This window comes from Peromyscus californicus, unplaced genomic scaffold (genome assembly GCF_007827085.1).
Source record: "Peromyscus californicus insignis strain IS unplaced genomic scaffold, ASM782708v3 Scaffold_6__1_contigs__length_162567912, whole genome shotgun sequence".
Taxonomy (NCBI): domain Eukaryota; kingdom Metazoa; phylum Chordata; class Mammalia; order Rodentia; family Cricetidae; genus Peromyscus; species Peromyscus californicus.
Genome location: NW_026294584.1, coordinates 55,862,528 through 55,887,670, shown reverse-complemented (window position 1 = coordinate 55,887,670; position 25,143 = coordinate 55,862,528). Strand labels below are relative to the sequence as shown.

General features: G+C 46.9%; 2 protein-coding genes across 2 annotated transcripts; one reads left to right on the top strand and one right to left on the bottom strand.

The window, feature by feature from the left end:
* Positions 1-276: 276 nt before the first annotated feature.
* On the bottom strand, positions 277-23,366 carry Arhgef5 (Rho guanine nucleotide exchange factor 5). Its single transcript, XM_052720978.1, has 15 exons — positions 23,264-23,366; positions 13,350-16,704; positions 12,789-12,846; positions 12,006-12,070; positions 11,551-11,804; positions 9,461-9,621; positions 8,578-8,730; positions 8,155-8,284; positions 7,794-7,868; positions 7,331-7,420; positions 6,189-6,346; positions 5,431-5,592; positions 4,054-4,124; positions 1,608-1,712; positions 277-966 (listed from the first exon to the last, which is right to left on the bottom strand). The coding sequence occupies exons 2-15, from the start codon at positions 16,690-16,692 to the stop codon at positions 809-811; spliced, it is 4,983 nt and encodes a 1,660-aa protein (XP_052576938.1). The 5' UTR covers positions 16,693-16,704; positions 23,264-23,366; the 3' UTR covers positions 277-808.
* Positions 21,542-25,143, top strand: LOC128099534 (translation initiation factor IF-2-like). The gene is made up of 3 exons (XM_052721499.1): positions 21,542-21,595; positions 22,904-23,440; positions 24,235-25,143. The coding sequence occupies exons 1-3, from the start codon at positions 21,542-21,544 to the stop codon at positions 24,364-24,366; spliced, it is 723 nt and encodes a 240-aa protein (XP_052577459.1). The 3' UTR covers positions 24,367-25,143.

Below are 25,143 nucleotides of genomic sequence, written 5' to 3'. Positions count from 1 at the left end.
CTAAATCCACCCAAGTTAGCTTATTTGTGCCTACGGGTATGGTAAACTATTTGAAGAGGCTCTCATTACCCACCAGTGCCTTTTAATACCTTCTACAAGCTCTGAACAAGCAGAGCCGCTGCTCAAGCTCCTAGGGCTCTGTCGAAGCAGTCAGTAGCTGATATTGTCTATGCACCAGTTTGGTCTTCAATGACACATCACATAGGCTGGAGTTCTTAAAGGATTCTGCATTGTGAATCTTGTTCAGTGAGTGCGGAGTGGTCTGAGAAGAAAACACTCAGAGAAGTGCCAAGTTTATTAGAGTGAGAGAATGCCACCCTCACATTGCCACCAAGAAACAAAGACCTCAGGGGCGCATGCACTGAGGAGAATCTCTAGATCCGAAGACACCCTAGAGGTCAGCAGGTCCACCTCCCCACCTGATGTGCTATTCCCATTCAACCCCACTCTCCAGTGGGCTGAGGTCCATCTGGTAACATATGTCCACAACCTCACATCTGGCCAGCTCTGAATCTGCACTGTAGCAGCAGATGACGTACAAGCGCCATCTGGTAGTGGGAAGTACACCACCTAGGCTCAGGCCCCACAGTCCCTTTTCCTTCAAAAAAAGGATCCCAGAATCCAGTGTGAAGTCACTCAATATTCCCCACCAAGCACAAAATGAAAGAAGTACTAGAGCAAGGGACTGAGTCAGTCCTTGGGCTTTCAGAAGGCAGAGTTCCTGGTCAGCCTCCGTAGCAGGTCCCTGGGGCCAGCCATTTCCAGGAATGCTTGTTCATGATCTTAGAAGACTCTTTCCCAAGAACAGTTAGACTTGCTGTTGTACCAGCTGCAGTTTGGCAGTCTTAACTCGATGGGCCTCTTTGAGGTTCTGTGCACGGACTTCTGAGTTGGAAATAAACTCTACTTGTTGGACGGGGAACCAGCCTTGCTCCCCATCTGAGAGTCTCACACCCTCCAGCCAGCCTGCAGTCCACAGGAAGAGGAAGGAAGAATTAGCTGCTAAGGACCCATGCTAACTTGTTGGACCTCCTGGCTGAAAATTAATCTACATCCTAAGACTGAATGAACTAGGATCCTCCAGCATGAAAAACCCAGCCTTGCAGGGTATGGAAATGGCTGCCCTAGGTCTGCTGATGTCTACAGCCAAACATTCTGGGTCCTTCTTCACTGCTATCAGTGGAATTTTGTCCATCAAAGTTTTTGGCACCTACCTCAAAATTTGCTCTTACTTGGGAATGAAACTACTGCAAATACAATTAATGAATTTATACCAAGGCCACCCTGGAGTCTGTCAACCAATCGGAATCAGTCTCCATATAGAAAGGATAATTTATATGCACAGAGAGAGAAGAGCCCACAAGGCTGGAGTTATGCAGCCACAAGCCATTTTGGAGCTGTCAGACTGGGACAAGGTAAAGAAGGACTGTTCCTAGAAGCTTCAGAGGAGTCTGCTGACAGGGACTTCTCACCGCCAGAACCGTGAGAGAATAAATTACTGTTGTTATCAGCTGTGTTCAGTGCTTTGCTGTGGCGGCCCTGGAAAGCTAGTGTACCTCCTGCTGTTTCTGCTGGCCAGCCTCCTGCTCATGGGCTCCCCCTCTTACCATCGCTGCTCTGCTGAGTCACCATCACCACATCCGCCTTCTCTAGTGCCAACTCATCATTCTCTCGGGGCTTGTAGGCGCGGAGACACTGAACCTGTGGGGAATCTTTGGAAAAGAAGAGTGAAGAAAAGTGAGGAGCAGTGACTAGGGCACACATGAGGAACTGTGAGGGAAGTGTGGAAGGCCTCGAGGTAGAGATAAGCATGGGAGTAGGGACAAAAGAAGCCATTGGCCTACACCTTTAATCCCAGCACTCAAGGAGGCAGAGGCAGGTGGATCTCTGTGAGTTTAAGTACAGCCTGGTCTACATAGCATGCCTAGGTCAGCCAGGGCTACAGAGTGAGAACCTAGCTATAAAACATAAAACAACAACAACAACAACAAAAAAAACCAAACAAACAAAAGCCAGGAAAAAAATGATAAACCCAACAAAAACAAAAGAGGTGATTAGAAACATCTTCATCATCTACCAGGGATCAAACAAGCCAATAAAGAAATAGAAATGTGAGTATGGGATCTAATTTTTAAAAATTCTACTTCTGGGGAAGATGACAGGCAAATACCTTGTAACCACATTTAATTTCTCATCATGACAAAACTTGAGGTCCGGCAGAAGACCCAGCTTCTCTCTTAGATGTTCCCTGACCTTTCAGTTTTCAATGGCGGCGTTTGAACTCCTTAGAACTGACGGTTGGAGAGGAACCATGTATCCCTTAACCAACTATTTTATGCATGTGTTTTGCTTTGCTAGGGCAAAGCACAGATTTTGTTCCAAAGGGAGCAAGATCTAGTAAGCTCTGAGCCAAATAAAAGTGACCATGGCCTAGAAGCACAGAGTCAAGTTGCATGAATGACACATTCCACTGTGGAAGAGGTTACTCCTATGGTCCCAGAACAAAAGCAAGGCATGAATCAATGTGTTTGCCAATACACTGGTGAGGTCCTCAGGTAGGCAGGTTATAGCAGAGAGGAAACATCTCTCCTATAGGTTGTAGACACTATCTTAACAGACTTGGCTTTAGGGCTGGTAAAAGTTAATGATTTACTAAGTTTAACAATACATTCCACAAGTCTTAGCTAATGGTCATAAGGATGTCAGGTCAGATACAGTGGTTGATAATAAAGGCTATTATTGTGATAAAAAATGCCACAAGTTAATTTTGGCTCTTGATCTGTGATATTGCATCTTCACAATCACAAATTTCCAGTCAAATGGTCACTAGGATCTTCAGCACAGAACTCAGAACTTAGGTGACAGCTTTTCCAACAAGATTCAAAATTGAAGTCTGTGAATCTCTCATCATTTTCTTCAATGTACCAGTAAGGGACCCCTCTCCTTTAAAAACAGTCTTCTGGCATTAGACTTTCTGGGTGACTTATGTGCCTTTGATTCCTGTTGGCCTTAGTTTCCTCATCTGGAACTGATCAAGATGATCATTTGTTTGTTTGTTTGTATTTGAGACAGGGTTTTTCTGTGTAGCCCTGGCTCTCCTTGAACTCACAGAGATCTACCTGCCTCTGCTTCCTGAGTGCTGGGATTAAAGGTTTGTGCTACCATTGCCCAGTGATCAAGATGATCATTGATCAAAGTGATTCATAAGGAAATTCTAGATGCTTTCTTATGAGCCAGGCAGCATTTCCAGAGATTGGAATGAAGTTCAAGATAACAGAGTTCAGAGAACGTCTGTCCTGGAAGCAATCTATCTCCAATGGGTTTGTCTTTATACTTTGCTTCACTCTTCTGATTTGCAGAAAATAAATAGACTGCTACATTTTTAATAGTACACTGTTTTTTCTAAAACTCAGCATCATCTTCCATCCATAGGAAATGCAGTAAAGTGAAGTAGTCCCCTCCACCCTCTCCACCTACTATAAATGAAGCAAACCAATGGACTGTATGGCAAGCAAGCAGCATTGAGTTCAGCTGGGTTCTCCTAGGTCCTTTTCCAAGGTTCATTACACTCCTTTGTTCTTTTTACCCACAAAAGGCCCAGTGTTCCTTTGCCATGCTCTGGGCTCTGGCTACCCCTGTGTGCTCTGGGTAAGCAATGTCAGCTATCTGGGTGTGGCCATACCAAATCAGTGTTGGTCTTTTCTTGTCCTCCCCATTGAAGCTACACTGTCTCCCCTTGTTTCCCTCTCACATCTTCAATTGGTAAAACTAGGTCAAAATCATAGTGGATAAGACTTAAAGGAATATATATTTTACAAAGAACAAATATAGGCCTAAGGCAGTGAATGTATGAGGTACAGTACTACCAAGGTAAATGACAGTTTTTAAGCAGATGTATCATGTGTTTAAGCTTCTACCACCAGCAATTCACCATGAAATTCTAAGAAAAAGCAATAAACAGGAGACTTTTAGAGTTACCACCCAGTACACTTAACCCTTCATCTCAAGGAGACCACAAATAGACACTACCATTTTCGTTACATCCTTGCTCACCGTAGCACTCAAGCAGGTCCAACTCCTCTCTGGGCATGGCCAAGGCTGAGATCCATCGAAGCTTTTCACTTCTGAAAAAAAAAAGCAAAACAAAAGTGTCATAGCTTCAGTCATAGTCTGGGGACACAGGCTGAGGGCCAGTAATGCGGAAGGCAAGTGGCTACCCTAAAGCCAATAGGATTCTGCCTGGCTGGAAATATGGAATGATCTTATAATACGTGTTAGTGTATCTTGTTTATCCTTCCTTTCTCTCTTCAGGCGTATCTTCAACAAAGAGTCATAAGGTGAACTGTCAATCATACGCATGAACATTTTTCAGTCTGGAAATCATACCAAGCAAAACACTCATCTGTTTAGACATGACCACTCTGCATGACTCTTGCTCCTCACTTACCTCCCTTCAATTAAATATCTAAGATGGAAATTACTGTTTAATAACAAGTAAGCCAAGGAGCTACATCCATTTCATTGTCGTTGTTGTCTACAATGTGATCTCAGCCTAATTTTTGATCATCTGAATGTTTTTCTATTGTCTTATCCTGTTTCCAAATGTACCTAGATTATTGAGAATGACACTTTCACTTTTCCAAAAAGATGCTGCCCAAAGCCCTAAAGAAGAACACAAAGCTACATCGGATTATTTACCTAAGGTAAAATCCTGAATACAAACTCATGTACTATCTTTTCTGTTCCATGGATAGAGAAAGGAACCATTGACCTTACTAGAAATGTCTTCCAAGGGACCAAGCTGAAAAGCACCCACATCATGTGGGGTCTTAAACCACGGAAGTGTTTAATAATTTTACAGACAAGCTTTTCCTGTGTCTCATATAGTACCAGGAAAGCACTGGGTGTTCTTTAGTTTGTATATTATATACCAGATTCTACAGTTATCATTTCAACTCTCAAAACAGTGTGTACATGTGATTGTATTCATTTGTTATTATCATTGGAAAGATTACAACCCATATTTCTTAACACTATAGATTTCTGCTCAATGGAGGACGAAGCTAGGAGATTAAGGAAAAGAAGAAAGCATACAAAGTGTTTTTTATTCACATAAGTGCCCTATAGCCTTGGCTCTGGGTTGCACAGATGAGCTGGATCTCTCACAGATACAACAATCCAATTCTCTGCTCATTCCATGCCAGCTCATCTCCCTCATGATGTCTCATAGAACTTATGATTTTTGAGCACACTGGAAAGCAGATGTTAAGAAGGTGGTAACTTCGCATGTTCAGCCCACAATGAATCTCCTTCAAGTTACTGCTTAGCTCTGGGGTTTTGGGTTTCTCTATGAATGATCCCCACTCCAGAAGTGCTGAGGCCATGGTCTGGTACATCCTCCCCCAACTCCTGTGCCCAGCCCCATCTCACTGAGTCTCAGTGCGGAAGAGGAACTCTGCTTGGGTGCCCTGTGTGTTGTGCAGCAGGAACAGACGGAAGAGGTTCTTGTGAGGTCCATGCAGCTTCATTTCACACTTTTCCCCTCGAATGGAGGAGAATGGAGCATGGTCAAATACCAGGAACCGGCTGCCCCTGCAAGACAGAAAGAAGTCTTTTAAGGCTGATTCTATAGTTTTTGTACTTCATCCACCCTCACCCTCATAGTATTAGATTCAAATTCTCTGCTCTTAGCTTCTACAGACTGCATTCATATAAAACCCATATGAGGGCTTCAACCTGCTCTCAACACGATAATCCCAGTGTCTCAACCAACCATTTATTGCAATAGCGCTATTCTCTACTTTAAGAAGTCGAAGAGATAAGAACCAATGTTAACTTTCTAAGGTCCTAAAGACCAGAGTTTAAGCTCTGAAATTAGCCAAGTGGATACATTGGCTAATATGCTAGGCACAACCCAATGAAGCCATAGATAAACTTATTTAAAAAGATAGTGTTTCTTTGCTGTGGTTTACTCATGTCTATAACATGGGACAGGTCCGGTTCTGTGACTTCATGATGTAATTTGGTAATATTAACCCCCTACTTCTGTTCTCTAAGCTATGACTCATGACTCAGACTGTGAGTTGTCTGAGAAGGGATTCGTTGGCAGCAGGTCATTTGGTGTCCCTCTAGACTTATCCCATTCTTTCATATGCCCTCTGCCCTGGCCTCCCATCCCAGACACTGACTCTCGGGGTCGGGACAGCAATAGACAGTCATTGAAGAGATGCAGATGGACAGGACGAGTGGTCAGTTTCCTCCTCAGCCCTGGGGAAGCACTGAACTCAAGGGCTGTCAGCTCCCCACTCTTCACCAGCCATCGAGATTGGGAAATAAGCGGGAAAATCTACAGATTAGGAAGAGAAAAAAGACAGGTCGTGAGCTTCCTCTCAGTCCTGCCCAACCAATCGACCACCAATTCCAGATCTTCCCTCTTGCTATTAACCAACCCATCCAGATTCTGTTGTCTCTCGGAACCCTCTAACTATACCACAGTAGTGTGTGGATCCTGTGTTTACATGCTCAAAGGAAGGTGATTCTGATCTAACAAGTGATGAAATGGGAGCAGAAGTCTGTGAGCCCATGTAGAACATGTTAATGAACAGGAGGGCATAACACCTCATCCTCAAAGGCTCAGTTATGTTATCTGTTCTTTCCGTGATAATGATCAGAGCCAAGACAGGCAGTCAGAGTCAGGCATGGAGCTGAGGATAAGGAGATCAAGGTGGGGTCTGCTGAGAACTGGGTCCTGGGAAAAGAGCTCCGATAGAACTTAGAGAAGGACTCCCTTCTCTTCTAGGGAGATAAAGATGGTATCTGTAATGCACTGGAATTTCAATGTTGAAGATCAATTTTCTATTTGTTTGGACAAGAGATTTTGAGGTTTTTGGCATGTTGCTTTGGTTAGATTAAAGGTGATCTGATAAAATAAGTGAGTCAAGCATTCATAACCCCTAAATTCTTATATTCTAGTAAATTCCTTCTGTCCATTTATTGAGTGCTCCTCCTCTTCTTCCAGTAACTACTGCCCCTACCCCCTTTCTCATTATCCTGACAGTTTCCTTATGCACATTCACAGACACAGCAATAGATTTACATCCTCTACTTTTACAGCAAAGGTAATAAAATCCACACATAGTTCTATGCCTCCACCTATTAACATGTCTTGTAAACTAAACGATCATTTGCATATTCCAGAAATGGAGAGGAGGGCAGGTAGAACCACTGGAGACTGGAGATGATGTAAGCAAGCTGACTGTCAGAGGATGGTCTGTAGGACATGCTAAAGAGATTCAGAGGCAGGAAGGTGTGCCAGGAACAGTTAGCTCACTTTGCACTCAAACTCAATCTTCTGGCTCAGGTAGATGAGCTCCTCTGTCCGCCGCATCCTCTGCACGTTGTTGTTGCAGTCTCGGATCAGCTGAGAATGGAGTAGGGTAAAGGAAGGGGAAGATCACAGTGTTAGAGTCTTGAGCTGTAAGTCCCAGTCAAGCAATCTGAGAAGATACCTGCAAACCTCGGTCTTTTCGACCAGGCTGGAGCTGAATGAACAGCATCAAATTCATGTTTTAGATTGCTGAACTACTTTACATGATCTGAGGGAACATACTGAGGGACTGTGGTATTGGGACTGTGGTATAGTTGCTAGACATGGAATGTGAAGAAACAAGTTTAGTGCATGCAAGGAGGTGGCTGAGCTCTCCTCTTAATAGTGTCCCATGTCCCATCCTTTCTTCAGTCATGAGTACCAGGGGAAGGAGTATTATAGGTTATTGGATGTGATGGCTGCCTACCTTCTCCAGGGCATGGTGTGCCTTTGTGGCCTCTGCCTCTTCTGAGGAGCCAGGCTGGGTTCTCTTCAGAATGTTCTGTAGAACAAATAGTGGACAAGAGCCAGATGGGAGGAAGAGTGGATAAACAGGAAGAGATAACGATGGGGGGGGGGTGGGGTAGTGGATATCTGATGCAGAAGTCAGGGACACAGATCCAAAAGCAAAGATTTCTGAGAAAGAAACTGTGGGAAGTTGTGAAACCGCTCACATCCTCCACATGATGTGGAAACTTCACAGAAGAATGGATGATCTTTTGCCTCCAAACCTCCCAAGATCATGTCTTTGAGTCAAGCAAATTGGACTAAAGAAGTATCTGCCATACCTGGAGTAGCAACTTAAGACGGGTGATACGCTGGAAGGGCAGTATCAGAAAGGACTTGAGAGACAGGCGTTGGCAGATGGGGTCACTCTCCAGCTTCTCCAAGACCTCTCGGAAACTGCTGTTGCTATTCCTATACGAGTAGCAAAACTCGGGGTGAGGAGGGAGATGGGGAGTAAAGGGGGCTCAGTGAAGGCCTGGGGAATGGAAGTCCAGTGTAGGATCTGGAATTGGTAAAGAATGGAAAGAGCCTATGTACAGGGTCCAGATATGACTGCAGGGACAATCTGAGATGGAGAGTGGGATGAGACTTCAGCTGACACAGTAGGCAAAAGAACAAGTACTCTGGGGACAGCACTCTGGGCTAGGGACTAAGTCAAGGTCACGGCAATGTCCACTAAGGGAATGGACAGGGATCATTCTCACATTAGGCTTTGGAAGGTGCGTTCCTGATAGGTCTGGTTGGTGACATAAGGCAGGTAGACTCGGCGGAACTCTGGGGCATGATTCAAGACAACATCACACACTTGGAAGGAGAAGATGTTGTTCTCGAAGTTCTCTTCTAGGTCGGAAAGGAACCTGCACAGTATTTAAACAGTCTCATGAGGCACAGGGGCCTCAGCTCAGCATGCTTCAACCCTGTATATTCTGAGCATGCAACTTCTGTTTCCATGAATCACTAACTTCTACTGACTGTCCTTAGCTCTGAGCCCTTGTTATGCAGTACATCCTCCCCCAGGTTGTTACTAGTTTATTCCTGATTTAATTTAAATAATATTCTATTTCTTTTTCTTCTTTTATTCTATTCTGGTTTGCCCGTCTTTCAGTGATTTTTTAAAAAAGATTTATTTATTTATTTATTTATTTATTTAATGTATGTGAGTGCTCTATCTGCATGTACACCTTTATGCCAGAAGAGGGCATCAGATCCCACTACAGAGCCACCATGTGGTTTCTGGGATTTGAACTCAGGACCTCTGGAAGAGCAGTCAGTGCTCTTAACTGGTGAGCCATCTCACCAGCCCCCTCTTCCAGTGATTTTTATACCTTGTGTCCACTGCAGTTCACACCCAGAATGTATGTAAAACCTTGATCCAGGAAGCACATCTCACTCATCTATTAATAGATGTGAATCCTCACACTCTTGCCTCTTCTTAGTTCTTTCTACCCTGCTTCCTTGGAGGGAGCCCAGGCCCACCTTCATACAGAGACTGACAAAGAGAAGTTGTCTATGAGGGAGGAAAGAAGCTGAAGATTCAATGGCTAAGGACAGCGAGGTTGAGAAGATGGAGTTTGGAAGAAGTCTCACGTGGTGCTGACATCTCGCACATCCTGTAGACGGGAGAAGAGCCACTGGTGATCCTGGGTGGACAGTGTGGCGCGAAGTTGAGCTGAATGTTGGAAATGATCCACAGCTATGTTTAGACTTCGAAGGTAAGACGCCTCTGACACGATCAGCTCAAATTTGGCCTAGAGGGTTGGACAAGAGGAAGATTTATGAATTTAGCAAGTGTGGAAAAGACTAGAAGAGGTAGGAGCAATGTTGGGAAAGGGTACCATGTCTAGTTGGGAGATGAAGGCCTGCCAGTCCTAGGCATGTTAGAAGTAGAAGAGACATAGACTGCTCTAAGCATCAAGCAGGCAGACTTGGAAAACTTGATTTGCTAGAACTGGGGTGTACGGAGGAGGAGCCAAAGCCAGCACCTTGCTTTTCAGTTGGGTAGTGGGTTGGATGATGGAATCGTTGATGAAGCCACAGTGCTCATAGTAGGAAAAGACTTAGGGAGGAAGGTGACAAGCTCAATTTGAGGTCTGAGGAGAAATGGAAATGGAAAGAAGAAGGATATGTGAGAAAAGTTTTAGTTTAAAATGGAAACCAAGCACTTAAGAATGTGTGTGGAGGCTCCAGCAGGCGAGCGCAATGACCCAGACATGACCAGTGGACTCCTTTCCCTTCTCAGCATGGAGCTGCAGTAAGGCCACTTGGATGAAGAGAAAGACAGACATTCATTGCTGATCACCGAGATAGCCAACCACACAGGGACTTTCTATACAACCCCGAACCATGACACCGTACATTTAGTCTCAACATTCAAAGACCATATGGCTTAAGGTGGCTCATTTAAGCTTCTCAAACTTAAGGGTATTTGTTGTTGTTTTGTTCTTTTACATAGATATAATGAACCCCTCCCCAAACACACACACACACACACACACACACACACACACACACACACACACACACACTTCAGAGAACATGATTGGTAAAAGGAATGGAGTCTGTGAAGGAACTTTGTAGGCTCCCAAGATGTTAGTTCATGACCTGAGTGTGTATGTATGAGCAAGTGATGCAGAGGCCTCCCTCCCATCTCAGAGTCAACAGGAATGGGGGCTGGAGTCTAGACCCTGTGACTCCCTAGCTTCCTAAAGATTCAGGGAGAGGGGGCTAGAGTTCATTTCATCTTCCCATTATTTGATGGGAAGAAATAAAAACAGAACAGGTTAGTGATTTTTCTCAGCGCATGTGTTTTGAAACTTGCAGTGAAATTATATAGCTTGGCTAAGGTTATCCAGCTAGTACATGAAGCCAGGTTTGTATCATCAAAATTCAAATAGTCATATTTTTCTGACTGATGATTCTGTAGTAACCATTTATCTTTTTTCCCCCCAGTAACTCTTTGTATCTGTTTTACAAATGGGAAACAATATCTTAGAGAAAGCAAGGGATTTGGCCAAATCAAGCAACATACAGTAATGAAGGCTTCATGTCTAGAACATCTGTTGTGGAACCCAGTTACTCAGATATTACTCTATCCCACTGTGCCCTACTTTCTCCCTGGGAAGAAAGGTTCTACCTCTTATTACAGACAGATCTGAAAGCAGAAACTGCTTATGGAAAACTTACTAATGGTCCCAGCTTAGAACCAGACAAGCATTGTCTCCCTCAGTCTTGATACTGGGCGTGATGACCAAGCAGGGCCAGTGAGATCAAAAGAACCAAAGGACAAGAAGTTGTCCTCTTCAAAGGAGCCAGCACAAAGACTGAGCGTGGGGCTTGTCTGAAATACTTGTAGAAGTGGTAGGGAGATTATAGCTCATCATGAAGCATCAGTGATGAAGTTACTTTCACATCCCTCCCAACGAATTCAGAGGTACGTAGGAGCCCGCCCAAGCCAGTACAGGCAAGAGTAGATGGCACATGCATGAATGTGGGAAGTGAGCTGAGGGCTCAAACTCTGAGGGCAGTTCACATTCTTCAGCATGGTGGTGAGCATGTGTATACAGGGGACTATGGGGTAGGGACAGCCTGCTCTTGGTGGCAAAGGTGAGGAGGAGAGAAAACATTAGCAAATATGACTTTGTTCCCCCTCCTCTTCCCTGCCCTGCCCTGGGTGGTACCTCTTGCAGTTTTTGATCTTCATGGGTCATGGAGAGCAGCACTGTGCTGTTGCGCACCATAGGGATTTCCTGCCAGAGGGAGCCACTGGAGGCCATGGAGAGGCGCTGTAGGTAGGAGTCTGAAGACACCATTGCCTTTCGACGATGCCGAGGGGAAGAGAGTCCAGGTGCCTCCGCTAGGCTGTTCAGCCGCTGCTGGCTCTGAATCTCCTTGTTCAGAACAACATCACTGTACTCCTGATAAAGTAGCTGGGCTATGGGTGAGGATTCATGAGTGAAGAAGAAAACCTTAAGAAGATGAAGTGAGTGGAAGCCCACAGCCAGAAATGGCCATCTATGGCTGACCTCCGGCAACCCTTACTTCTGGACACCACCACTCTATAGCTGGCAGTCATGAGTCCCTGTCCCACTCCAGGCAGAAAGCATAAGCCTAGAGATCTGTTTCAAGTACTCACAGGAGTTGATGAGCTTGGAGCAGCGTCTTGAAAAGCCCCCTCTCCCCTCCTTCGGTTTCTTCTCCCTGTGGAGTAGGGAGGCTTTGGGGTGCTTGCTGACCATGAGACAGAAGACCCCCAAGTGACTTTAGAGGAAGAAATCTCTAATCCTCTGGACACAGGCTGGGATGTCAGGACCAAGGGAACAGTGGCTTCAATCGGTCCCCATCATCAATCTTTCTATTCAACCCCTCTCCCTTACCTCGAAGTCCAGAGAAGATCCTGAGGACTTGGGGAAAACTTATAAATTCTTAGAAAAATGGGCCAAGTCAAACAATAGCCCCAGATGTGGAAGGAGACTGGTTTCTAGCCATGTGCTTGAGGAGGACAGTAGACCCAGACACGGTAGGCAGAACTGGGATGATCCAGACACTGCCCTTTCCGACAGTCCTGATACCTTTCTCTTCCTCTCCTGACTTTCTGAAGATAGAGGCACCAGGAATTCTGGGTCACTGAAGTCCTACTAAGGGAATCTTTTTTTTTTCTTTCTTAAGATTTTTATTTATTTATTAGGTATACAGTGTTCTGCCTGCAAGTATCCCTGCAGGCCCAAAGAGGGCACCAGATCTCATTACAGATGGTTTTCAGCCACCATGTGGTTGCTGGGAATTGAACTCAGGACCTTTGGAAGAAGAGCCAGTGCTCTTAACCTCTGAGCCATCTCTCCAGCCCCTACTAAGGGAATCTTAAGAGTCATAAATGAAGACCATAGAGTTGAGTTTGTGAGGAGCCAGGGCAACTCACCGGAAAACCACAGCATCTGAAGAGCCAGGAGGTCTTCCCGTGCTTGGATTTCTTAAATCTGAAGAGGGAAATGGGTGACATAACGGGCATTTAGAGACAGTGAAAGGATGAGCAGGGGTCACAGATGAGCAGAGGGAAGACAGCTTTACTAGAATCTGGAAGAGAAGACAGCACTAAAGGCAGAGGAATTCTGGGAGTCCAGCACCCTGGGTCCCTGGCCCTCATTCAGGATAGAAGACTGGTATCAGCTGTGCCCCCAGCCTTCACACAGATGGGAAGTGCACAAAGAAAAGGTGCCTTAAGTTCTTCAAGACAGGGAGCAAGAAGGTGTCGCCAGGGAGGGAGTCTGCAACTTCAGGCTGAGGTGGACTTCAGAGGAAGCCAGAGATGGAAAGGTAGAAAGGGAGGAAGAACATTCTGATGGGATCACGGGGTCATGAGTTTCTGAGTTGATGTAAATATGCAGGTGAGGGAAGCTGCAGAGAGCAGGCGAGACCCCGGAGAATGGAAGAAAAGCTGAGCCTAACACCGATCTCCCTGCACTCTCTGCTCCCCACTCACCTGCAGAGCTCTCGGGCAACAGAGAAGGTCTCCGCAGGCCTTGCCGGTTCCAGCCCTTGTGCTTGTTGGAGGCCTGGCCCCCAGCCTGTTCACTGCCACTCTCTGTTCTCGCTGGGTCCTGCCTGTGGGGCCAGCTGCATGCCTTCTCCAGTTGCTGGTGGATGGGTTTTTCTGACTGCTTTTTTGGTCCCAAAGCTGACCTCCGTGTGTCATTACATCCCTCCTGAGGGACTGATCTTTTAAATGATCCTCTCACTGGGGGCTCAGACTCTTCGGTGAGCTCCGACTCATCCTTATTGGTACGTCTCTGAAGTTCCGGGATACAGGGAGTGGTAGGGGAAGAGGGATTTAGGAGGTTTATCATGTTGCTGAAAGCCAGGCCAGGGGACACTTCACTAACATTCCCACTGGTGGGAACCAACGATTCTGTTGATCTGCCTGTAGCCGGGGGCCAAGAGGTCCGTCCAACAGAGAGTGTGGAGACTGTCCAGTCTTGGCCAGTGGGTCTTGGTTTGGCTTGACCCCCTGAATGTATAACTCCCCCCTGGATACTCCTGCTTCTCTCCCTGGATTTTGGTGGTAATGGGGGTGGTTCAGAGGAAGGGACTTGGGGTGGAGGGACTTGGGATGGAGAGACTTGGGATGGAGGGACTGCGGGTGGAGGGACTGGGGGTAGAGGCCTGTACATCTTTGGTACACTAGAGGGAGAGAGGGGAGAATGGCAGAGGTCAGGCACATCGGGAGTTGGGGGTAATGGTTTGTTGTATCTCAGCCTGGAGGACATGGAGGTCTGAGTATGGTGGGGGTTTTCTGGGGTGGCTGGCAGAGGGCGGTGCTGCCTTGCCACAACAGAGTCAGGAACTAGCGAAAATGAGTCTTTAGGAGATCCAGGTAGCCCTGAACTTAGGGCCAATGGAGGAGGATGACTATATCGCTTCACTGTGGGGGCTACTACATGAAGATGGCCATCTCTCTCCACCACGGAACTGCAGCTATGTCTCTTTTCTGGGGGAGGAGGGGGCAAGGCTTCGTGTTTCCTCATATCCATGGAGACAGTGGCTAGAGAAGAAACATTCCCAGGAGAACCTACGGCAAAGGCTGAGTTCTGTGAGGAGCCCCACAGCGGACTACCATGAGGCTCGCCGGGCCTCTCTGGATTTGAAGTGAATCCTTCGGAGTCCTGTCTCAAAGCAAAGAAAGCAGCAGAGGACTCTGAGAAGACGATGCCGTCCCTACTTCTTCTGTCTCTTCGTGGGATCAGAGAGCCATAGATGGCAGGTTTGGGGGGCCTCTGTGGTAATTCCGAATGAGAGAAAGAAAAAGACTTTCCCACGGAGTCTGGAGTCTGTTCTGTCCTGTGAGAGCCTGGGAACGAGTTACTTCTTAGATGCTGGGTGGCTCCAGTGTAGCTGGCCAGAGGGCTATGAGCGTTGGCCTTGTCAGGGGTGGCACATGGGTCCTTGCGAGTTTTTGCAGGTATCGGAGGAGCCTCAAGTGCCCCACAATGAGGTGGAGTGTCAGTCGAGAGAGAGGCTGCTAGGGCGTCCTTCTGAGGAAGGACAACTGGAGGGCTAACAGGTGACAGGGTGGCAGTGATGGGGAAGACTTCAGTGGGACTGAAAGGAGCTGAATTCGGTGTCCTTGATGGAGTCATAGATACACTAGCAGAGACAACCTCGGTCCCCTGGAGGGACGCTGTCCCTTTCTTCAGTCTGAATCCTCCTTGCTGGCGGTTGTGAGTCCTATCATCAGGGGGTTCTTCAGTAGCAAAAGAGGCAGGTGGAGAAATGGGTTGGCGAGACCATTCTATTGGTTCCTGTGCAGGAGTCAGAGCTTGGGGGATCTGCTCCTTGGGAACAGGTTCCCTCTGAGCCCCAGGAATATCGGCCACAGAGCAAGAGATGTCTGGAAACAATGCTCCTGAAGAGAGAGCCTCAGGAGCTATGAGATCCACTGGAGGACAATACTTGTTGTTCTCGTCTGTTCTCTTCCCTTCCACGGCTGCCTGTCCACCCCCTTCCCCATTCCCTCGCTCCCCCTCTCCTGAGTCTACAACCTCCTCCTGGCCCTCGGCCTCCTCCTGGTCCTCAGCCTCCTCCTGGTCCTCAGCCTCCTCCTGGCCCTCAGCCTCCTCCTGGCCCTCAGCCTCCTCCTGGCCCTCAGCCTCCTCCTGGCCCTCAGCCTCCTCCTGGCCCTCAGCCTCCTCCTGGCCCTCAGCCTCCTCCTGGCCCTCAGCCTCCTCCTGGCCCTCTCCTGGCATCACTTTTTGGGTTTCATCAATATCTCCCTGTTTTCCACTCACATTCTCTGATTTCCCTACTAACCTTTGATTCTCTGTATACTGAGAGTCTGCCCTCTTCTCTTCCACCTCTCTTAATTCCCTGTCCCATCCCTCCTCTTCTGAATCTCTCTGACCCTGAACCCAACTATCCCTGTCCTCTTGACCCCACTCACTGTAATCCAGAGCCTCCAATTCCCCACTGAGTCCCTTACTGCCCCTCTGTCCTCCGAGCATTGTATGGTTTTGGACTCGTTCCTGTTCTTCCTCACTGCCACTAACCTCCTCTTCCTCATCTTCCCAATCCCCCGGAAGCCCATCAGAACAAATGTCTCCCCTCAGAGTTCCTTCCTCCTGAATTTTGACTGCCTGCCCCTCGAGTCCCTGGGCCTCCTGAGGTTGGAGGAGGCCTTCTTGACCTTGCTCTTCTTGTGTGGCCTCCATCTGCAGCTGTTTCCACTGCCTGACCAGTCCACTTCCATGGCCCTCAGACTGGTCTGTCTCACCAGGGTGCTTTTTGCAGGGAGGCCAAAATCCTCTAGGGTTCGAAGGGTCTGGAGAGGTTTCTTTCTCTTCTTTTGCTTTGCTAATAGCCAATGTCAAAGACATGAGTTCTGGCTGCAATTCTAGCTCCACTGTGCTGTCTAGTTTGCTGGATTTGTCTAGCCACTCCTCCCCAACAGCACAGGCCAAGAGCTCAGGGACAGCTATTGTTCTTGATAGACTGTCTTTAAGGGTCTGGGATACTGCTTCCAGTGGGTCTGGAGTGTGGAAGGCCTCAGCCACAAGGATTTCCTGGTTGGTCTCCACAACTGAAGAAACTTCCTTTAAGAAAAATCCCATACTATCAGGTGTGTGGTCACTCATGTCCCTTAACTCCTGTGGCTGGCCCATCAGGGGTCTGTGTCCATCTGCCCACTTGTAGGATGGGTCTTGGCCTTCTTGAGCTTCAGGCTCAAGGGCAGGGATCTGACTGCTCCTCATGATAGCTTCAGGGATAGCTTTCGATTCCTCTGTGTCAGGGATGGGTGCAGGTGCTCCATGTTCAGGCTGCTCAGCCTCCATCAGGGCTGAATCCTAAAGAAGAATACAAAACAAAAGTTTCCAATGCCTTGTTCGTCTGTGTCTGTGTCCAAAGGGAGAGATCAGGAAGATGAAAGGGAGACTTCTTTACTTCTATTCAGGGTCATTCTTCAAGACAAGTATTCAATCAAATAAGCACTAGCCTTTCTATGTCTCGCTCAACTTTATTTATTTTTAAATTAAACTAGCTACACTTTCTTTTTCCTTTTTAAAGATTTTTTAAAAATTTATTTTTATTTATACATTATCTATATGTACACACAGTGCCCACAGAGTCCACGAGAGGGCAACAGATCCCCTGGAACTGGAGTTACAGGTAACGGTGAGCCATTAATATGGGTTCTAGGAACTGAACCCTGGTCCTCTGAAAGAGCAGCAAGTGTTCTTAACTGTTAAGCCAGCTCTGTAGTTCCCAAGGGACTTAGAGCGACTAGGGAGATGGTTCATTTGGTAAGTGTAATAAAGACTTACCTAGAGGGAATGGGAAGATGGCTCAGTTGCCATACAAACATAAGGACCCTAGCATACACATAAAAATGCCAGGAGTAGAAAAGTGTGTCTATAACCCTAACATGTGTACGGGTGGTCAGGGATAATGGATCTCGAGTTTGTTGGTCAGCCAGCTAGTCAATCAATGAGTACCAGTTCAGTGAGAGCTTGTCTCAAAAGATAAGGTGGAGAGCCTTCAAGGCACACACACACACACAATTTACCTAGTGACCCTTTTAAGTGTAGTGACCAAGACAAAGCTCCTGGTGGGTCTTGTAGTCTTGTGGGAAAAACCAATTACAAGCAATTCGATTAGCATGAAAGACCATTGTCAAAGAGTCCCAGGAACTGCCAGTGGTCATTGCCCTCTAAATTCTATTATGCCATTGTCTAGTCCTCCCTGTCAACTCTCTGGACTCCCAGTGTGACTCAGTCTGGAATAACTATCAGACATGAGGGCTGACACACCCTACATCTAAGAGCCCAGAGAAGCAGTGTCAGGAGTGCAGCCATGCTCCAGAGCCGCTGACATAGGATTAAAGTAGGTCAAGCTGTTATAGTCAACGTGCAACAGATGAGTCCTTTTCACAACGTCTGGATTGTACTCGTCTTCCTATTTTCACAGTGTCGAGCAGTGCTTTATAACTAATGAACAATTTTGTTTTCAATTAGGGAGACAGCTGCTGTAAAACGGAAAGGCAATCCCGCTCACTCTCTTCAGTGTGGCTCGTAAAGTTGCGCTACCTTCATTACGATACTCTTTCTCTCTAACCACGCTAACTCCTCTCACTCCTCCCAACATTGTGACTCTCTACTCTGTCTTTCCCCCTTCCAAAAGAACACCTCATATCCTATTTTGCAAAACGCTCAGAAAACGATAGAGAGATGCCACCTTAATTTACTGCAGTTCACAGCAGCCTGCATGTCCACTCTCCATCCTCCCTCTTTTCCTTAGCCTGTCTCCTCCAGGCCTGTGTGCCATGGACTATCGCTTTAACCACTCTAACCGTGTCTGAGCTGTCCCAGGCACCCTTCTTCTTCCGACTATGTGCTGTCTTCCCAGCCTCACATCCCACCCACTCCACCCAGTTTCAATAGGTGCCATCCTGCCAGTGCCCCTGCATCACCACTTTTGCTGGTGGTTGTGACTCACAAGGACTTTTCCTTCCTGGTGTACAGGCCAGTATGCTGTCATGACTTCGGCTCTGGGTTTCCACTTCCTCAAATGGGTTAAACTACATTTCTCTTTCATGTAATTAAAAATTGTAACTCGCTGGGCAGTGATGGTGCACGTCTTTAATCCTAGCACAAGGGAGGCAGAGGCAGGTGGATCTCTGTGAGTTTGAGGCCAGCCTGGGCTACAGAGTGAGTTCCAGTACAGGCACCAAAACTACACAGAGAAACCCTGTCTCGAAAAACAAAACAAAACAAAACAAAACCAAATTGTAACTCACTTCACTTCTCCCTTTTATTGAAATTTATACCATTTCAATTATATAGTTATGTGATCTGATTTAATCTCAATTTCAACCAACAAATGACAAGCTGTGGGAGACGTGTCTTGTTCAATTACCTACATCGAGCACAACCATAGGCCCATAGTAAGTGCTCAATAAATATTTTAAATCTAAAGAATAAATCTCTTGTTTCCCTCCTGGCCAAGAGTTTCCATATCATGCTCATACATCTTTGTACCTGGAGCACAGCCTAACCTCAGCCTCCACACATACAGTTCATTTTCCACACAAAATACCATTTGTAGTAGTTTAAAGTCTCTGGTATCTTTTCAGTAGTCCTGAGATTAACCCCCAAAATTCAGAAAAGATCATACACGCCTTACAATCTAACCTTTGCCTTCCCTTTTCAGTACCTGCCTCTCCCCTCAGGTCTCAACCCCTTTTCTCTCAGCTATGGGCTTTCATATGTGGTGCTCCTCTGCTGGAATCTGGTCCCAAAGAATTCTTTGCTTCTCCACTAACACACACTGAATTTGTCTAGCATTTTGAGCTGTATCAGGATCTCCATAACTGTGCACTCTCCTTCACCTAAAGTTTTATGGTCCTTGGGAAAGATGTACAGTTAAAAGGGTATGCTTCAATTTTTCATTTCTGCCTTTTTGACTCTTTGCTGGTTTTTAAGTCAACTGTAGAAATCATTTAATATATTTGAATATCCTTTTCCTCATCTATAAGAGATGAGAAAAATTGCTTCCTTCACAGTTCTAATGAAGATTAACTAACACAATACAAAAAAGTTCACTTATCTTTGAAAGTCATAGAAATTGCTGGTATTACTGCTCTGAGAGACTGAATATGTGCAGGAAAGAAACAGAAAATTGTGAGCTATAGAGGCCTTCCTAGAAACACAAGACTGCTCAGTTTGCAGACAGCAAAGCTCAAGTTCTAAGACTCCATTTCCTAAGCAAATGATAGAAATAATTGGAAATGAAGACTCCTGTCTACTGCAAGAACCCACTCATCCAGCTACAACACAAGAGAGGCCCCTGTGGGCCTGTGGGTCCCTCAGTGCACCCAGCTGTGCAGCTTTCCGGGCTACTCCAGGCTTAAACCCACTCATGAAACTGCCTTTTGTCGTCATGCAGAGTGGCTATGTACGTGTACACACACACACACACACACACACACACACACACACACACACCCCACAGTGACTTACCTACCCTTGCAGTCTCTATGCAAGAGATCTGACATAAACAAACAGACAAGTCCCTAGACACCTTGCAGATAGAGTATGTGACAAGCTCCTGGTCACCTCACAGATGCAGATATTATCTATATAGGGCAAGTAGATATGATTAACATAAATGCACCTCAGCTGAAGGATTTTTATGTCCTTTTCCAGTTAACTGGCAGTGTGTGAGTTGCTCTATTTAGCCCTTAAATATGAAATACACAAATGATATGTAATTTGACCTTATTCTCTCAGCCACATGTTAAAGAACACATTTGTTCACTGACACCTTCTGAAACCTGCTCCTACCTGCCTCAGAAAACAAAGTGACAAACCCTGTTATCTCTCCCCACCAGCATCTGTATTGTCTGAATCCCTATCTCTGAACATCACCATACCGTAAAAAAAGGACTCCCTGCATTTTTAAATGAGTTCCTGCCATAGCCACACTTCATCCACATATACTATGTGCTATGTAGCTATTTTCAGTCCTGATCTAAGGACACAATGAATGTCTCTGCAATGTCTTTATCTTTTCAGAAACACCGTAGTTTCAGGGCACTGATGGTGCACGCCTTTAATCTCAGCACTCCAGAGGCAGAGGCAGGTTGATTACTGTTGAGTTCAAGACCAGCCTGGTTTACAGAGCAAGTTCCAAAATAGTTAGGACTACACAGAGAAGTCCTGTCTCAGAAAAGGAAAGAAAGAAAGAAAGAAAGAAAGAAAGAAAGAAAGAAAGAAAGAAAGAAAGAAAGAAAGAAAGAAAGAAAGAAAGAAAGAAGAAAGAAAAAGAAAGGAAGGAAGGAAGGAAGAAAAGTAATATGGGAGTCACCTGTTTATACACCATTCATCCCAAAGTTAGCACATATCCTTAGTTTCGATAGTTAATTCTACCTTAATAATCCTACACAAACAGGCATGACCCGGCTAGAATGTGGAGAAAGCTAAAGGAAATCTGTGAAACATGGTCTTACTCATATAAAGGCATTAGAATTAGAAGGGAATTTTTTTTTTTGAACTACCCGTTCCGTTAAGAGTTGAAACATTCTCATATCCTTCTCATCTGGGGTGACTAATCACTATTTATCTGCACACAGGCAGAGACAGGGCATAGCATCACAGGAAACTGGCTTCTATCCAGACCAGAGACATTTAGCATCTTCAAGACCCCAAGGTGTGCACTTGTTAGGAGACAAAGCTCCAAGTCACCCCATTAACAGTATAGAACACAGCAGACCTCCACAGTTGTCCCCCCCCCCCCCACATCCCTTCCCAACACCTTAGCTCTTGTCCATTTCTAATCACCAGGTACAAAATGATTTCAAAGATAATTGCTTCTGCATTTACAATGGCATTTATACGTCTGCTTACAGTAGGAAAACAAATCTCCCACCTTCAATCCAAAAGATACCCTCTTATTTTCATTTGGCACATACGATCACTGCACAGACATGTAACTTGATTCAGAGTTTGACATCACTGCCCTCAATATTCCAAAGACATCAAAATAAGGGTAGTATGACACCACTGCTAAGACCTGTCCCACCAACCCGGTGAAGGACAGAATAAACAACGTTTATTTACTCTCTGATGTTCTAAAACATCATCGATTGCCTCAGAGGGCAGATGTTCTTATATAAGAACATCCTAAATGAGGATGCTTATGTCCTCAGGCCCACCTGTGGCCATGGGGCCATCCACTCAGGTAAGGTATGACTTGTTTATCCTGGGTGACACTGTTTCTGTGAACTTTACAGACACTCTAAGTGGCCGGCTTATTCTATACCCATCACAAGTAGGGAGTCCTGTTCACCACGGAGGCTTCCATCACCTGTTTGTTTCTATACCACTCTGTTCAACATACCATCCCACGAGAGATCCCACTTCTGTCTACACCAGAGTAAGTGACTATTCCAGACACCACAAATGACGTCTTCTTGTCTATCCCAAAGACAGACAAGTGCATAATGTGACCACAGACAACCTCAGACAAATCACATTATGGACAGCCATACCCTCTAGGGAGCCCTGATATATGAAAACTTTGGCTATATCTGGAATTTCTGTATTCTTTTGAAACGAGGGATCCCTTTACATTCCTTCTGACTTCTCCCTCCCAATGCTTACATTCCTCTTTGACCACAGTCACAGAATTTACACCCCGGTCCCCTGCCCAGCTCCTCCCCTCCTCCCCCACGTCCTTTCAGTGTTCACAGTTTCAGTCTTAGGCCTGAGGACTGGTTAACAAATGATGACTGTTTTGATAGAGCCCAGAGCTTCCATACCCCAGGTGTAGATAAAGCAGGAAGTCTGGGAAGAGGCCACACTGGGGGGTTGTTTCTCTGGGACTTGGTGCTTTTGAAGTAAAGCTGGGAGCACAGTAGGGGGGGCAAGGGAGGGAGGAAGCTGGAAGGAAAACCACCCTCTCACCCTCTTTCTGTTTGGTGTGCGCTGCTCCCCCCGCTCCCGGTCTGACCTAGTGCTGGCCAGAGTTCACTGCTAGGCCGATAGGAGGACAAGACTGTCTGTCCTGAGAACCCAAGATCCAGGAATGGGGGGGGGGGGGGGGGGGGGGACGGAGACTTGAAAACTGAGGCCCCAGGATTAACTCTCCCGGGCCAGTTGTGCCAAAAGGCTTTTTATAAAAGATGTTCACAACTAGGGCTCTGAAAATGGGCTCCTGCACCCGCAATCTGGCTGGCTGCTCTAAACAGCTCTTTTACACCTTTCTAAGAACCTTATTTTACCGAGGCCAACAAGAAGCTCCCTATAGACAGGTAAATAGGGGAGAGGGAACTCAGAGCATAGATCCCTGTGCCAGATTTCAGAGCCTTGGTTAACAGCGGAGAGAGGTGTGTACACAGATTCACACATACGTATGCATGGAAATGCCGTGAAGATAAGGAAGCAAGGCCCAGGCCTGGTTCCAAAAGAAAAAAAAAAAAAAGGAGACAATAACACTTCCAGGTAAGGGGCAGTCTAGAAATTGAAACTCGAGAATTCCCTATCCTAGGAGTTAGTTTTCCCCAGGCCTCCGACTTTGTGGGTGGGGAAAAAAAAGTTCTGGTTATTGGCCCGGGAACCTCGCGGGGCAGGGTGCCCATTTCCAAGACGCAGACCTGGCTGGGAAGCCAACTTTTCCAAGAGGCCATTCCTTCCGGCTCCCTTCCTCGTCCCCACCAGGTACTCAGCCCCTCACTCGGAGCCCGGCCCCCTGGCCCAGCCCCCCATTTCCGGAGCCTGCGCCCCGGGACCTGGCAGGGACCGGTCCCCGGGGAGGCCTAGTTCTCGCTTCTTTCCCGCCCCGGCCTCACTCCCGCCGGGCGCCACGGCCACCCGGGGCCCGGGGCCGAGGCGAGAGGAGGACACCCACCTGGTCGGAGTCACATGCTGCCCGGGACCGGCCCGAGAGTCCCCTCCAGGTCCGGGCGCCCGCCGCGGTCCCCAGCCAGGCCAGGCCGCCCCGGCGCCCCACCCGCGGCCCGCCCCTGCCGCCGCCGCCGCCGGACGGGAGGGAGGGAGGGACCGGCTTCTCCTAAGGAAGTTTCAGGTGAGGAAACAGGGACACACCTTCCCGGGGGAGGGGCAGCTCCGAGCCGAGCTGGGAAGTGCGGGCTCGGCACGGCGGCGAGGGCGGACCGACGGCACCCGCAGGCCGCGGCCGTCCAGGGCCGGAGCCCCCCGGCCGCAGCCACTCGGGGAGCCGCATCCGAGAGCCGGGCACGGGATCCCCCCGGTGTCTCCCGTGCCCCTGGACGCCCCTCTGTGTCTCTTCCCCCGTGGGTCCTCTTCAGGCCTCCAACGGACCCGGTTGACTTTCTGGCCCTGGAGTTTGTCTTCGGCTTGCTGATGTTTCGGGACATCTGAGATTCGTGTTGTCCGTGTGTCTTTACTTTCAGGATGCAATGCAGTTTTCTCTTCCTTGGTGTTTGGCATAAGATAAAGGGTGTCTCTTGCCCAAGTTTTTCTGCCTGTGTCTCTGTGCCTCTTTCCCTCTCTCCCTTTATTGGGTGCCTGTGAAACATGCTTTTATCTGTTCTGTAGATACCCTGTTTGCGTCCATATTCTTAAGTTCATTTTAAGATCTTATGTCCAGTTTATGATCCTTCTCTGTTCTTTGCAGTGTGTGTTTGTTTATGCATAATTCTTAAGCCTATGTCTTTGGTGTGTTCACACACACACACACACACACACACACACACACACTCCCTTACCTAAAGGACAGGGACTTTGGATGTTCTAAGCATAGGCTCTCTCCCCAAACCCACTCATTACTCTGGGAGGTTCCACAGTAACATGTGTCCAGGAGAATCTTAACGGGCTCTTTGGCTATTTTGCTTTCAGGAACGCTGTGGCCCACAATGCCAAACAGTTTCGTGGATAGACTGTTCCCCGATCCCTGTGTCGGCTGGCTGCTCCACTGATCGTGGCACAAAGAAGAGGCTAAGCAGTTGTATGGGAGGCCCTGTGGAATAAAACTTGATCGAGGAAGAATGGCCTCCTCTCTGATAGTCCTGAAGCAATACTGTATTCCAAAAAAAAAAAAAAAAAAAAAAAAAAAAAAAAAGTCCTAGTTCCGTCATGCTCCTTTGAGGGATTAAATTTTAAACTGTTAGCTAGCTTTGACACACTCTCAATTGTCATGAAAAACACAGGAAGTAACAGGAAATGCCAAGACTAGGATTCAGCCATATAAGGGCAGGCCAGCATGCTTCATAAACCCAGCACAGGCCTGAGAACTAGGAGTGAAGTGAATCAGAAAATTAAAGCTGCCTGAAAAGTTTAAACTCCTTCTAGCCTGGGAGAGAGAACTCCAGCGATCAGAACGTCCTGATCTCTTATTGGTGGACAGGTTTTGTCAACTTCTGATCTAGAAGTTGCTGGTCTCTGACAGCTTCCATAATGCTGCTTGGGATTAGCCGGTGGGGACAGGGATGGGGTATTCATTTGGCTGCTCTTGGCTCTCCTTGGTATGAGCTTGCTTTCCCTGTTTTCTCTGGGTTTCACACAGGAACCTCCTCACATTTGCTGATTCGGAGCAAATTCTTAGTATTTTTGTTCTTTAAGTCTCTACCCTTGCTTCTCTGCTCTCTGGCTCCTGTCCCAAGTTAAAGGGGAATGTTGGCCTGGCTTCCCCATTGATAGTAGGCTGTAGAAAAGTTGCACTGCCCAGTTTGGATGTTTTGTCCCCTCCCTGAGCCTGCCCCTACCTTCAGGGTGTCCCTGAATATAAGACCAGTTTAGTGCTCCTCA